This window comes from Chrysemys picta, chromosome 2 (assembly GCF_011386835.1).
Source record: "Chrysemys picta bellii isolate R12L10 chromosome 2, ASM1138683v2, whole genome shotgun sequence".
In the NCBI taxonomy this organism is placed as follows: domain Eukaryota; kingdom Metazoa; phylum Chordata; order Testudines; family Emydidae; genus Chrysemys; species Chrysemys picta.
In genome coordinates this window covers 77,914,896-77,929,841 of record NC_088792.1, presented here as the reverse complement: position 1 = coordinate 77,929,841, position 14,946 = coordinate 77,914,896, and the positions used below count along the sequence as shown (strand labels likewise).

Here is a 14,946-nt window from a genome sequence, read left to right as displayed (position 1 = left end):
CTTTAATTGGTTCAATTCCACAGGCCCCGATTTTCCAATGTGCTGGGGAAGTGCTCGACTCTGGCTCTGCCCCAGACCCCAAAACCACTCCATCCCATCCCCCAAGGCCCTGCCCGTGCTCTGCCTCTTCCTGCCTCCCATCCCTTCTCCCAAGCCCCTGCCCCCACCCCTTCCCACACCATTCCACCCCTTCCCCGAGCATGCCACGTCCTCGCTCTGAGCCTCCTGCACACCGTGAAACAGCTGATTGTGGCGGGCTGTAGGCATGGGGAGAAAGGGGGAAGCGCTGATTGGTGGGGCCTGCTGGCGGGTTGGAGGCACTGGGGGGAAGAGGGGAGCTGAAGGGGGGTTGCCGGTGGGTGCTCAACACCCACCACTTGGCGCCTATGCTCAATTGGCCTACTTGCTCCGACATAGGGGAGCTGTGCCAGTGTGAATATCAATGAAATCTATAAAGCTCTCAAAAACCTTTCCATCTTTTGAAACCTCAACCATACTTTGACACTTGAGACATTTTGTTCCAGTCAGGAGATGTCTGGAGTGCACTCAAACACAATGCAGAAATATTTAGCTTTCCTAACCTGGTCAAAAATAGTCTGCTGTATTTTTCTTGCAATCCTACTGATAAATTCACTTTGAATTCAGGTTGATAAGTATGTCACCTTTATTGTGTCAGCCCTAATAGCTTCCACATGATCTCACAACACAATATCATACCTTGCAAGCAAGTCAAGTAACCCCACAATGCCACCGTCCCAAAATCATCATTACAAGGACTGTCTAATTTCTTCTCTGAATCTCTCACTTAAGTATAGCAAAATATCCAGGAGATGATGCAAAAATATTGTACCATAGTATCTGACAGCAGGTTTGCATATCTTTGTCAATTGTGCAATCCCTTTCCAGCTATTCTTCAAGTTCCATCCAGTAAGCGATTGCCTCCCCATGTTCTTTCGAATGTTTTGTTGGCATTCTTACTCGCTAAACTAGAAAAAGTTTGTGAACCCAACTTTATGGCTTGCAAAAGAAGATGAGGAATTTGGCTGGAAAAGCAAATAAGCAAAACAGAACAATGAGGCAAGAGGCAAACTGTTGATCCACTCGTGCTAGCTCATCTCGAGCTACTGCACTAAAAATCTCAATGTGGACATGGTGGCACTGTCTTGGACTAGCTGCCGAAGTCCAACGCCGCCCAATCCCCTTGGTCTGAGCTCAGGTGGCTAACCCGAGCCATCACTAGTGCTGCAATGTCCACAGTGTTAGTTTGAAGGCTTTTCTACACTGGCAATTTACAGCGCTGCAACTTTCTTGCTCAGGGGTGTGAAAAAACACCCCCCTGAGCGCAGCAAGTTTCAGCGCTGTAAAGTGCCAGTGTAGACAGTGCACCAGCGTTGGGAGTTGTGCTCCCAGCACTGGTAGCTATGCCCCTCGTGGAGGTGGTTTTTTTAGAGTGCTGGGACTGTGCTGCGACTAGGGTGACCAGACAGCAAGTGTGAAAAATTGGGACGGGGGTGGGGGGTAAAAGGAGCCTATGTAAGAAAAAGACCCAAAAATCGGGACTGTCCCTATAAAATCGGGACATCTGGTCACCCTAGCTGCGACCACACAAGGCACGTTAAAGCACTGCCGCGGCAGCGCCGCTTTAGCGCTGTCAGTGTAGACTAGCCCTCAGTCTGCTAGCTTGAGCTGAGCTACTGTGAGTCTGCCTAGCTGTGCTTGGAATCACACCTTCCAGCTGCAGTGTAGACAGTCATATCTTAAACAAGGCCTGACAATACCATTTGGAGCACTAAACAGGGGCCTGAATACAACCAACATTGCTGGCATAACTCCCCATTAGGGAGTAAATTTACATTTACATTAGGGAGTAAATTTACATTGCAATTTACATTACATTAAATTTACATTACATTAGAGAGTAAATTTACATTGCTGGCATAACTTCCCATTAGAGTAAATTTACATTTACTTCAGTGTAAATTGTTGTGATAGGAGGATCTGCCCCTCTCTGTGTATCCCTCCCCGAGAATGTAGGCACTGTGTGTGAATATTTGTATTAAGCTATATACCTTGTTGTAATTGATTCACTGTATATTATTTTACTAAAATACATTCTTCCTGTTTTTTAAACTTTGTATGTTCTGTGTTAAATATTCACACACAGTGCATACATGATCACAGAGTATACATGAATACTCATACAGTGTGTCGAGTAACATACAAAGAGTACAAAGTTACACACTATATGTATGTATAGGTTAACACAGAGAATGTGTTGGTTTAAAGCAAAATGAGAACGTAGAGTAAAATAACACTAAATTTATAGGTTAACACAAATATTCACACAGTCCTTACTAATAAACAAATTAATCACAGAGAGGGGTGATTCTTCTCCTGGGTTACATTGCTTTCCACTGTTTGTGCGTAAATCTGTGCCCTGGGTGGGTGACTCTATATGCTCTGTGTGAGTATTAATATATATCCTGTGTTGTGATAATTTATGCATTGTGTGTGAATATTTACATTAGAGTGTCTATGTTTGTGTGTGCATGTAGTGTATTAGCTATATACATTCTGTCTATTGTGAATTCTGTGCATGGCTGTTTCAAGCAGAGGAAGGCTGATGCAATGGTTGGGGCACTAGCTTGGGATACTTGGGTTCAATTCCCTGCTGTGCCAGAGACTTCCTATGTGACCTTGGGCAAGTTGTTTAGTCTCTCTGTACCGCAGTTCCCCATCTGTAAAGCAGGGATAATAGTACTTACCCACCTCACAGAGGTGTTGTAAGGATAAATACATTAACAAGATTGTGAGGTGCTCAGAAACTATGTTTAATAGGTGCAAATAAGTACTTCAGCTATTTAAACACATCTGGGCGCCCTGCATATTCCCTCAATTGGGTTGCCCTGTATAATTATTTGTCCCACTCCTGCTTATTACTGAAATTGGATACTATTGTTTCATTTACTTTATAAAAGTACATACAACTTATATTAATGAGGATAGGTTGACTGGGAGTACCGAGAAAGCTGACTGAGGTGGAGGGATTGGTTGGCTGTGGGGAATGTGAGGACATGAAAATAAAGAAGCAGTCACCTGCTGAAAGGACCCCATAGAAGATCCAAGTTGGGGACAGAAGAAGTGATAAGGAGAAGAAGGGGGCCCTGGAAGAAGACCTAGTCAGAGGCAATATGAAGTTGCCTGAAGGGGGCCAATGGTCCTGCTCAGCGAAAGGAGCTGTACTTGATGACTTCTCAAGTTCCTTTTCAGCCCTACATTTCTATGATGAAGCCCTCAGTTAAAAGCAGCATGAAGTGGCTAGGAGGATGTGGACCTGGAAGAACCCACAGTATGGAACAGCATAAGTGGACAGGGGGATGACCTCAATCGGGGCAGCTGGTGAGGCAACTGGTAGCCAACAAGGAAAGCATAGTTGTCCCTCTCTACTGCCCATCAACTCAAATGTAAAATATCTTCCTTCCCCACCACCACTTGCTCCCATGTGTCTCATTCAGCTGTCAGGAGATTTCCTCAGTGCCAGACAGTTTTAATCTGCACAGGGCCAGAGCCTAGGAGGTAAGCAATCTTCAGCTCCATAATTTAAAGCACAGCCCAAGCTCAGTTTACTTACCCACTCACTCTACATGATGCCTGCAAGAGGAGTGAATAAGCCAGCACAGAACTCTAGCACCATGTCTGCCTGTGGGGGCCTCCTGCAACCACAGGTTCTGCAGCCTCTCAGAACTGGCCCAGACTTTCCATGATGATATGTACACTCTATTGTTTTTCCACACTCCTTTGTATCTGATAGGTCTAGATACTTATATGTTCCCCATTGTTGTAGCATCTGAGCGGCTCAGATTTATTAATGAATGTATCTTCACAACACCTAAGAGATAGGGAAGTATTACCATCCCCATTTTACAATGGAGAACTGGGAGATTAAGTACTTTGCCCAAGATCACACAGGGAGTCTGTGACAAAAGCAGGCGTTGTACTCAGAGCTCCTGTACCTGAAATACAAGGCCTCTCTCACTGCAGGTTTATCACTTGTTTCATGTGCTATATACTCAGTGCTGGGTACCTTTGTTATACACTTTGTGTTGAAGTAGAGCACTACTCTCTCTGGCTAGGTCTATACTACCCGCCTGAATCGGCGGGTAGAAATCGACCTCTCGGGGATCGATTTATCGCGTCCCGTCGGGACGCGACAATCGATCCCCGAATCGGCGCTCTTACTCCACCAGCGGAGGTGGTAGTAAGCGCCGCCGACAGAAAGCCGCAGAAGTCGATTTTGCCGCCGTCCTCACAACGGGGTAAGTCGGCTGCGATACGTCGAATTCAGCTACGCTATTCATGTAGCTGAATTTGCGTATCTTAAATCGACTCCCCCCTGTAGTGTAGATGTACCCTAAGTGTTATGCATTGATAGCTGTGCACACAGCATGTGTGTTGTGGTTAGCTTGCCTCTGCAATGTTGTCAGCTCTGGTGATTTGATTGTCTCACGTGTTTTTGGTTTTTTTTTCTCTTCAAGTCCCTGCTGTTGAAACGAAGAGACTGCATGATTATATTTATTATTTGTATTATCATAGCACCTAGGAACCCCAGTCGTGGACCAGGTCCCCAGTGTGCTAGGTGCTGTACAAATATAGAACAAAAAGACAGAGAATCTCAGCTCTCATTTCTTTTTAAATAAAAAGTTTCTAGCCCTCATGGTTGTGTAGACAAGCTTGAAAAGATGACCTAAGTGCATCCTATTAGCTCGGAAACCAAAAGCCAAAGAACCCCTCCAACTTATAATTAAAACACCCCATGATTTTAAGCCAATCTCATGATTATGGGTAGATTTACAATATTTGACTCATGGTTCTTGAATGCTTGGAGATGGCAATACTGCTTATGTATGTGTGTGTGTGTGTGTGTTGTGCATTCTTCTATATGTGTTACATACTGTACATGTGTTGTGGTAGGTACTCTGTGTGTTGTGAAGTGCTGTGTTACACACTGTGTTGGGCACTCCTCTCACTGGCTGTCGTGTGTATGGTGGTGGGTAGTGCTGCTGTGTGAAACACTGCATGTTGTACACTCCTCTCTGGATGGTATGCAGTGTATATGGATGTGTTGTGTTACACACTGTGTTGTGCTCTACTCACTGGTGGTGGTGCTTTGTGTTACACACTGTGCTGTGCATTCCTTCCTGGCTGCAACACAGTGTATATGGTGTGTGTTGTGTGGTGCTGTGTGTTACACACCGAGTTGTGATCTCCCCCCTGGCTGTAACTTGATGTGTATGTGTGTTGTGTGCTGCTGCTGTGTATCACACACCGTGCTGTGCACTCCTCCCTGGCTCTCGCTCCGCGTGCTGTGCTTTCTCTCTGGCCTGGCTCAGACTCTTCCAGGCCGGACCAGCAGCCTCCCGAGCGAGTGCCAGCAGGGCGGCGATTCCTGCGTCTCTCCGGGCTAGGGGCGTTTCTGCGGCCGCCGCCCCAACTTGCTCTATTAACCGGCGGAGGGGGCGGGCTCGGCGGCTCCCCCCACTCGTCCGGCCACTCCCGCTCGGCGCGTGAGTCAGGCATTTCCCGGGAACTCGCAGCAGCCGCAGCCGGGCGGGCTCGGACCCTGCCCCGCGGGCTCCATGGAGAAGGTGGTGGCGGCGGCGGCGCAGGGCGGCAGCAACGGCAGCAGCCGGAGCAGCAGCCGCCCCACGTCGGCGGGCTCGTCTCCCTCCTCCATGGGCCGCGGGCTGCCGGGCCGGCCAGCGGCGGGCAGGCTGGAAGGCGGCGGAGGAGGGAGCAGCAGTAGCCCAGGCTCGGCAGCTGCGAGCCCGGGAGGAAGCGGAGGGCGGCCGGCGCTGGGAAGCGGCCGCAGGAGGGAGCCGGCGCTGGAGGGAGCGCTCAGCAAATACACCAACCTCCTGCAGGGCTGGCAGAGCAGGTAACCCCCGGCCCCGAGGTGGGAGCTGCCCCCCGCATGGGCGCACACAGCCGCGGGGCGCCCTCTCAGCGTGGGTACCCCGGCACTCTCTGAGGCAGGAGCTCCTTATCTGAGACCTCCGCTGACCAGCCCCCCGAGACACCCCATTCCCCGGCTCGCCCAGACCTCGGACGCGCCGGTCCCCCAGAGATGCTGCTCTGCGGAGCTGGCCGAGGGACCCCTGGCCCGTTAGGCCGGTGGCGTGGTGTGTATGTGCAGCTCAGCCACTTGCCCTGGGGCAGATCCGTCTTTCATTCTTCTACATGGGTGATGGGGTCTCCTTAGTATTTTCATTGTCAAAGATTTTATGGGCAAAGGGAAGCCGAGGGGATCATGTGCCTGGGCTGGTACATCTTCATGGTGGCAGTTTTGGAAGCGGGGTCTGATAGGTAGCCTGGTGTTTGAACGTATAATGCAAATATGTTTATGATAGGTGTGTGTTTAGGGAGTTAGAGCAGTCGTTCTCAAACTTTTGTACCGGTGACCCCTTTCACATAGCAAGCCTTTGACTGCGACCTCCCTTATAAATTAAAAACACGTTTTTATATATTTAACACCATTATAAATGCTGGAGGCAAAGCCGGGTTTGGGGTGGAGGCTGACAGCTCGTGACCCTCCATGTAAGTACCTCATGACTCCCTGAGGGGTCCTGACCCCCAATTTGAGATCCCAGAGTTAGAGGGATGGAAGAAATAACTTTCTGTGAACAGTGCACTTGACATGTTTCTAGTTCATCCTCCCTCCTCCCAACCTTGTTCTGTAGGAATACTAGGAAATAGATCGAAACTATATACTGTAATGTATTACTTTTGACTTCCTTGTTCTGGAAAACTTAAAAAAAAAATAACTATGGAATAAAATATCCTGCCTCAGTTAAGAAACTAGCACTAAGAAGTAAATAGAAAAATAGTATTTTCTGTGGTGATCATTTTATTGTAGGGGGGACTGAGACAATTCATAAGAAAAAATAAAGTTTTAATTTCATTATGTCCTGATTTGACAAGTCTAATTTATTTTCGTGATGGACACAGAGACCAAGGTCCTAATCCTGCAGTTTCTTGGGTATGGACAGACTGCTATGCAGGCAAGGAACTTCACTGACTACAATGGGAATCTGCTCATACCCATCACAGTACAGGATCAGGGCCTAAAGTGTTATTACAGCTGGGATTGTGCTAATAGTGCTGTACTGGGGTCTACTGTAATGGAATTGGGCAGAGAGGATTTAATATTATTTATTATTCTTTCACTTCTGGTTATAAAACTTCATTCTCTTTCCCTTTTATTTTAAATAGCTAGATTTTTGTACTTATGAAAGGTAGTAGATTGGCAGCTGTGGAGAGTGAGGACCTCTACCTATAGAACAGGGTAAACTTCCACACAGGACCTTTTCTGTATCAGGCAAAAAATTTCTACTGTTGCTGACATCAGGGTGCCTAACCAGTGGTAACAGTTGGAAGAAATAGTGCTGTTAATGTTCAGCAGACCGTGGTGTTTTAACACTGTGTCATTTAGATATGCTGTAAACAGTGTTAAATGATGAAGTAGTAAAAATGCTAGTGTCCATGAGAGCATTATCACTGCTGGAGCTACCAAAGTTACTGTCACTTATGGAGCTGAATGAGAAGTGGAAGTGGTGGAAAACTCCCCTCCTCCTCTCCCCTCCGAAACTGCTACTGTAGACCTAGTTATAGCATTCCTCATCCCCAGGCTGGAAGGTGTGCACAGGATATTACCATACTACAGAGTGAGCATCATGTTGTTTCTTGTGATTTCATTAAATTTTGTGAAATCTTTGATTACACATATTTTACAGACAGGCATGTCTATAAAATGTTAATATTCAAAAAAATCGGACAAGTACGTTGATTTTTTTTTTGAGGGTGAATATACTTTGAATATTGAATAAAAGGTAACCAAATATCTAAGTATCTATTTGTCCTCTATTTTGCCGGGTACATACTTGGTGTGTTAATTTTTTCATAATCGCAACCTCCCAGATTTTTTTTAATCATTTCTCTACAGTTGGACTATTTTTCTTTTTCCTGTGAGAAGCTAGCAATAGCCGAACAGCTACAAACAATTGAGCGATTAATTCCTCGTTTCCCTTTGTGTTATCATTTCCAGTAGGAAGCCCCAGGAGGATTACCAGTGGATCATTTGGTAATATCTATATCCAACAATTTGTGATATTTGGTTATGGATTGCATCCCAATACTCTCTGATTAGCCATGTCCACTATATATGCATAAAACCACCTCTTTCACTATAGTTTCTCCAACATTTATCACCATTCAATCTGTATATTTTTTTTAATCTGACTAGTGTGAGATTGAAACAGTATTTTACATAAATGTTCTTTTATTGTGCCTACAGACTGAGATTGCTGGTCCTCTTTTCTGGATCAAACCCTCATTTCTCTTGGGTAATTTGTATATCCAGGTCCTTTTCCAGGCATGTCACTTATGGATATTCTTTTGTTAGGAAAGTTGTCTGAAAAGATTGATCTAAATTAGTTATATTTTTTTTGTTTCCTGAATGAACAGATACCATCATTTCTATTGAAATTAGCATTCTGTATAAAATATTTTTCTAGAAAATTGAGAAACATAATGGCTAACTTGACAGTACTAGTACCACAGGAGAGTGGGCCAGTTAAAGTTAGATTTTTTTTTATCTCTAAATGAGTTAAACATTTAAAAGTCTCTGGTTTATGATTTGGGTTAAGATCTGGATTATTTGCAATAGGTGTCATTGGCAAAGGTCTCTAGTTCTATCCCAAGCCCATAGAGCAGCCTTTGGTAAAGGATATGTATAAATTTCTGGAGGGCATAACTTTGAAAATTAATCCATGATTGCTTAGTGATGTTTACACTGCCACAACATTCTTGTTCAATAAAGACCCAGTGTTTGCCTGTGTTTCCCCAATCCACTACTGCTTTCTGGCTTGGTTCCCTTGTTATAACTGCCAATAAATATGCTATCTGTAGTGTGTGTGTGTTGGGGACACCAATCCTGGAACAACTGGATTGGTTTCATCAACTCATTTGGTAGGCCACTGACCTTCCATCAGGTGGTAACAGCTCAGTTGCTACTGTCATATGTTGGATTTGGTCAGGACTCTTGGAGGTGAAAGGTCTGTCTTCTTACCTATCTCTTGAATTATGCAGTCCCCTACTTGGTGAAAATCTTCCTCTTTAAAAAAATAAATACATCTTTTTGATAGCATAACTCTGAAAATTAAAGGCTGCTTTTGTATCTGACCCCTTTTTGTAAAAGTAATGAGTAATTTCTTAGATCTCAGCTGGGCAATGGCATGTATGGGTGGATCCTTGTCCAATTAAATGGGACTCTTCTTTGATCTAAGAGTCTGATGTCACAGATATGATTGCAGAATAGAGACCTCTGATGGTAAATTTTTTGGGGCATGGATTGTATCTTCATTGTGTTTGGACAGTACCTAGCACAATCAGATCCTGATTAGGCCTCTGGGCATTGTGGCAATTTAACTGTTAGATGGTAATTATAGGAGTCAATTTCCAAATGTACAAGACATCCATTAACAAGAAACACAGAGACATAATTTTAATTTATAATGCTTACCTTGTCTGAAAACATCAGGAGAAACTATACAATTTAAAATATGCTTGTTTAAATAATTCTGTTTTAATAGATTAAATTACATTGCAACTTGTAGCAGTCATGTATCTTTTTTCATGCTGTGTTAGTACACTTTTTCAGTCACTATACTATGTTTATATTTTATGTAATCTATTTTTGCTCAAGAGGTTTATAATGTCAGTAGAGCGGTTCTGTTGAATTACAGTTGGGTTATTCAATCAGGGACCACAAACTATACTGAATCTAAAAGGATTTGTTTGGGGTGGAGGATTTTCTAGAAATCAGAATTTAAAATAAATACAATACCAACAAAAAGCAAAACTTATCAAGTAGCTCTTTTTATAACACCCCAAACTCAACTATCAGAGGGGTAGCCATGTTAGTCTGGATCTGTAAAAGCAGCAAAGAGTCCTGTGGCACCTTATAGACTAACAGACGTATTGGAGCATGAGCTTTCGTGGGTGAATACCCACTTTGTCGGATGTATGTGCATGCGTATTCACCCACGAAAGCTCATGCTCCAATACGTCTGTTAGTCTATAAGGTGCCACAGGACTCTTTGCTACCCCAAACTCAGTTTATAGTTCAGTATCAAGCAACTGTTTACATGTTTATTTGACCTTTGAATATTTGTCATTTGGTCAGTACCATTTGTGGACTGGGGCCCTAAAGAGACAGTTTACTAAAACTGTTTACCACTTGCATCTGAAGAAGAGAGGTTCTTACCCACGAAAGCTTATGCTCCCAATACTTCTGTTAGTCTTAAGGGTGCCACAGGACCCTCTGTCGCTTTTTACCAAAACTGTTACTCAGTTTAAAAAGTCTAATAATTTTAAAGGTGCCTACTCCAAATCCTGTGATCAGATATCAGTAGCCTTTATGTCAATTGGCCTTATCCACTAACTTATATAATCCTAACACATTTAATGTTAAGGTCTACCATATTATGCTCAAGTTGAAAAGCCTCTAGAATGCCCAACACCTATTTTTTGAATGCCAGGATTATCTTTTAAAATCTAAATGAAACTGGAATTCCTTTAGGAATGCAGTTACTGTGAATCACATTTTCACTGATATTCTCTTTACAGATATACCACAGGCATTGCTATTTTAAAAAGGTACCCAACACAACTTATTGTTTTCTCTCTTTCAGTTGGTGTACTATATATAGATTCATTAAAAAAAATCTTAACTTCCATTAGCTGAAACAATTGCAGGTCTGAAGATGAATTGGTCCTGAATTTGTGAAGTTACTTCATTTGGCATCCTGTTAAGTGAATCCTTTGAGAGTGTACTGACTTGTATTTAAAAAAATGATTCTCTTCACTGTGGTCTAGTAGCCTCAGAAAATGAGGAAGACAGTTTAGTTTAAAACATGCGGAAGGAAAAGTCATTCTCAAACTTTTTTTTTTATATTGGAGCATGTATTTAAACAATAAACAAGATAGGGATGGCTAAAAACCTGTTCAGTAATATCAATAAAATTCTTGAATTATTCAACTAGATTCATTAAATCCATCTAGGTCTACATTGGCGAGAATCCAGAGAGCAGAAGAGCGAAATTTGTCCTGAAGCATGGGCATCTTAACGTGATCACACACCTGTGGGTGTCATGAGATGCAAAGGCATCTAATCTTTCTGCTCTGTAATTGCGATAATTATATTCCCTGGAGTTGATGCACTGTCATAAAATATTTCTGGTTGGATTTACTTTCAGGTGTGCGTGGGAGAAATTCAGTCCATATTTTAAACAGGAGCTGTGTGGATTTAATAGAAGAATATGTCCCTATGGCATATGACAATTCTACTGCAGAACCTGTTTTCAATCAGTTAATTTGGTATTAATGAAAGTATCCCTTAATATGCTTGTGGCTTACCATCCTGATCTTAAGTAGCTCAGTAAAAAATTCTAAACAAGTCCTGAAAATCCACCTCCTTGGGTCAAGTAGTAATCTTTCCATGCTAAATGCAAATTCTAAGCGCGCGCTCTCTCTCTCTCTCTCTCTCTCTTTTTAAAATGAAAATGTTTCTAGGCTTTTAATTCTGGAAGGTTTTCTTTGCAAACATGAACAAATCCCTGCATGCTGTTGGCCGGGCAAAGATCATTATGAATGCACAACTGACACAGAAACAGATGCATTCTGAGTTGTTGGATATTCTTACTTCTACTTTGTGTGGATGAGAGAGGATGTATTCAGTTCCTCATTCTTCTGAATTCTTTTGGAGAAGACACTGCATTAAATCAGTTCTCCCTCGTACTTTATTTTGTAACTCAATAAATATTCTCTACACCACTTTTTTCAGTGTATCCTTAGTTTTCTCTTAGAGAACCATATCCTAACTGTCCTGTAACCTTTTTTGTTTCTTCTCTTCCTCCTGGGCATCATTGTTGAGTTAGATATGCTCGTTCCGCAACAGAGGTGCAGTGTAGGCTGTATTTTATTTTTATTTGAGCTCATACTCCCCCTGCTGGAGTGCTACTACTGTTCTGTTCATTGTGTCTCGCTAGAAGAGCAGTTGCAGTCCGACTGCTCTCATGTCAGAAATCAAGGGAAGTGTATTGCAGAAAGAAACTAATTCCCTCAATTCCAAACAATTCTTATGTTACTGAAGAAATTGCCACCATGTCCTTTCATTGTTCTTATGACCTACCTCTTTTTTTCCCAGCTGTCGTGCAATTCTGACTATACTTGCTGCTATGGCACCTCCTAAAAATGTCAGCAACCGTTTTCCAGGGTGTTTTGAAGAACAGTGTTGCTGTAATTGCTATTCATAGATATGGTAGGTGCTTTACAGACAAAAGAGAATAAGGTCCCTGACTCAGCTTACAAGTAGACAAAGGATGGAAGAAGTGAGCAAAGTTGTTCTTTATTTTTGGACTACTTTCTATTAAATGAGGGTTTATAGACCTTTTGGAAGACTCTATTTTGAGGAGGGACTTAAAGGAAGAAAGTGGGGAGGCATAATGGATTGCATCAGAAAAGAGGCTCAGGTCATCACATAGCATGGAAGATGGCATAGGAACCAGTAGAAGTTGGCATTTAAACATAAGGGGTGAGAGAACAGAAGCAGGAGCTAGGAAGGTAAGAGCGTGGAGCTTGATGTCAGAAGCAGCTTCAATAAAAGGGTTTGAAGATGAGATGGATGTGGCTGAGCAGAAAGCAAGATAAGTGACTTTAATGGGAGCATTTAGGTTGGATCAGAAGGGGTAAGTCTGGGATTCCATAAAGAAGGAGGTTGCAATAGTTGAAATGAAAATTAAGGCCTGTGTGAGGGTTTTGATAGTGGACCAGGCAGACTTTATAGATGTAGAGGAAAAACAGGATTTAGCAACTGCATAAATGTGTTGGAGAAGGAGAAATTGTGATCTAGTAGGACAGGGAGGATTAATTCAGGGGACATACTTTTTTTTTTTTTTTAAGGATTTTTCTCTTTTCCAAATCAGCCATGCTGACCACCTGCGAAGCTCCATGAACTATGGAATGGAGGTATCTGCGGTGCTTGGGAGTAGTTGAAACCTCTGCTACTTGCCACCTCCCCGGACAAAGTGTAGTGGCAGAGCTGGTCAGAAAACTGGGGATGGATGAAAGGTGGAGGGGGTTGTCAGATTTTGCAAACACGCCCCCCCTCTTGTTGAAATCTTGTTTCGATGGAGACTTTCTGACTTGCTTTTCCCTGACGTAGCAGAGTAGGCACTCTGACCGCTACTGAAGCCTTGAGGTGGCTGTTGTACATCCCTTTCCTGGGGGTCTTTGTCTGGGGCGATCATGAGAAAGGTGTGCTTGAGCAGGTCAGGTTGAGACAGTGGAGCTGGACATAGGTGCTATGGCACAACTTCTCTTTTGAGTGGTACTTTTAAGGCCTATCTTCTCAATATTAGAACCCAGAAGACAGTCACTAGCAGATGTGAACCATATGATTAGAATTGTGTATGTATAGATGTGGAAGTAAAAGTGTCTGCCCAAGAGAAACAAACTGATCATGAAATAATTATTGTCATGCTTCTAAATGTACAGAACAATTGGGAGTGGGGAAGAACTGGTATTTGTTTTGGTAGTGGGAACGTATAACAGATTTTCAAGATTTTTTTATATAAAACAACCCTGATATGGTTGACCCAGTGGGTCACTTTTTGCATGAAGTCTCCCTGAATCAGGGGATATGTATCCTGAATATCTGTACAGTGCTGTGTGCAATGTTGTTAATGAATAATAAAAGTAACTTGCAGTATGTCTTGCAGGATAGCTGTACAGAGGTAAGAGACTCTGAGACACTATCATCTGAATCCAGGTTAAACAGGCCACTGATATGGCCCAGTCTCACAATAGCCAGAACACATACAAAGATCATAATAGATTATGGGGACTGTTGCTTGATCATAGCTGGAGTGGCCTTGGAGATTCTTGTATTAGGGACTGCAGATGGAATAGAGGAGAGAGGGGAAGGTGAAAGGTAGAAACCTGCTGCTTACGTTTTAGAACCTTGATTGTAATTCATACGCTTGTAACTGAGCAAATTAATGCTTTTGCCATACAAACATATAGAAAAGGTGAGAGGACTAAAATGATGCTGTAATTTTTATTCACAAAATCGTCCCTATAAATAAAGCTGTTTTTTCAAGTGCCAGTTTGTTTGTATATCCTACTATATCATGTTGAAGGACTGGAAATTATTAAAAGCAGTGCGTTCCTACTAACGAACACATTGATGGGAATTTTTACAAGGTATGTTTTATGCTGCTGAAATTTTGTCACAAGGCAAAGCTTTAATTTCAAGTCAAATTTGGAATCTTTGCCAAGGTTTTATCTGGAAAATACATATAACGAAGACATACTACTGAACACTTTAAAAAAAAAAATCATGTCCAAAAGTAAATTGTTTGATGTATTCCCTGAACTACTTTCTTTACCTTTTGCTCTTTGAAACATATCTGGGATTTTTCCCCAATAGTTACATCATTTGAGTTTAGAGTGTTTTTTAATATAGAACTTCTTTTTTTTAGAAACTTTACATCTGTAATTCTATTTTTAGATTTAATGGTAAACCTGCTTTTAAAAAACTGCATATCAGATAAATGATATTTCAGGAACACTGTCCAAAGAGAAAGTACACTTATGCGTATAGATTCTTGACTGAAGCCTTTATTCTTCTGCTAGCTTAATGACTGATGTATAGATGTTCTATTCTTTCTGGGCCATCTTTGATGGGAGAGTGATTCCTCAGCCACTGTAGGAAAAATTCTGCCACCTGGGATGATCAGAAACCTAGCTTATACCAATGAAATCTAGTTACCCACTGCCTGCTAGGAAAACGTGTGTTTGATTGATCAGTTCTTGTGCTCTGAAGCCTCC

At 42.6% G+C, this 14,946-nt stretch overlaps 1 protein-coding gene across 2 annotated transcripts in view; it reads left to right on the top strand.

Moving 5' to 3' along the window:
- Positions 1-5,514: 5,514 nt before the first annotated feature.
- The window catches only part of OSBPL10 (oxysterol binding protein like 10), a 188,351-nt gene continuing 178,919 nt past the window's right edge, over positions 5,515-14,946 (top strand). For both annotated transcript variants that reach the window (XM_065583544.1, XM_065583543.1), the window contains exon 1: positions 5,515-5,935. In XM_065583544.1, coding sequence (XP_065439616.1) covers positions 5,637-5,935 — 299 coding nt within the window. In that variant the 5' untranslated portion in view covers positions 5,515-5,636. The remainder of the gene's footprint in view (positions 5,936-14,946) is intronic.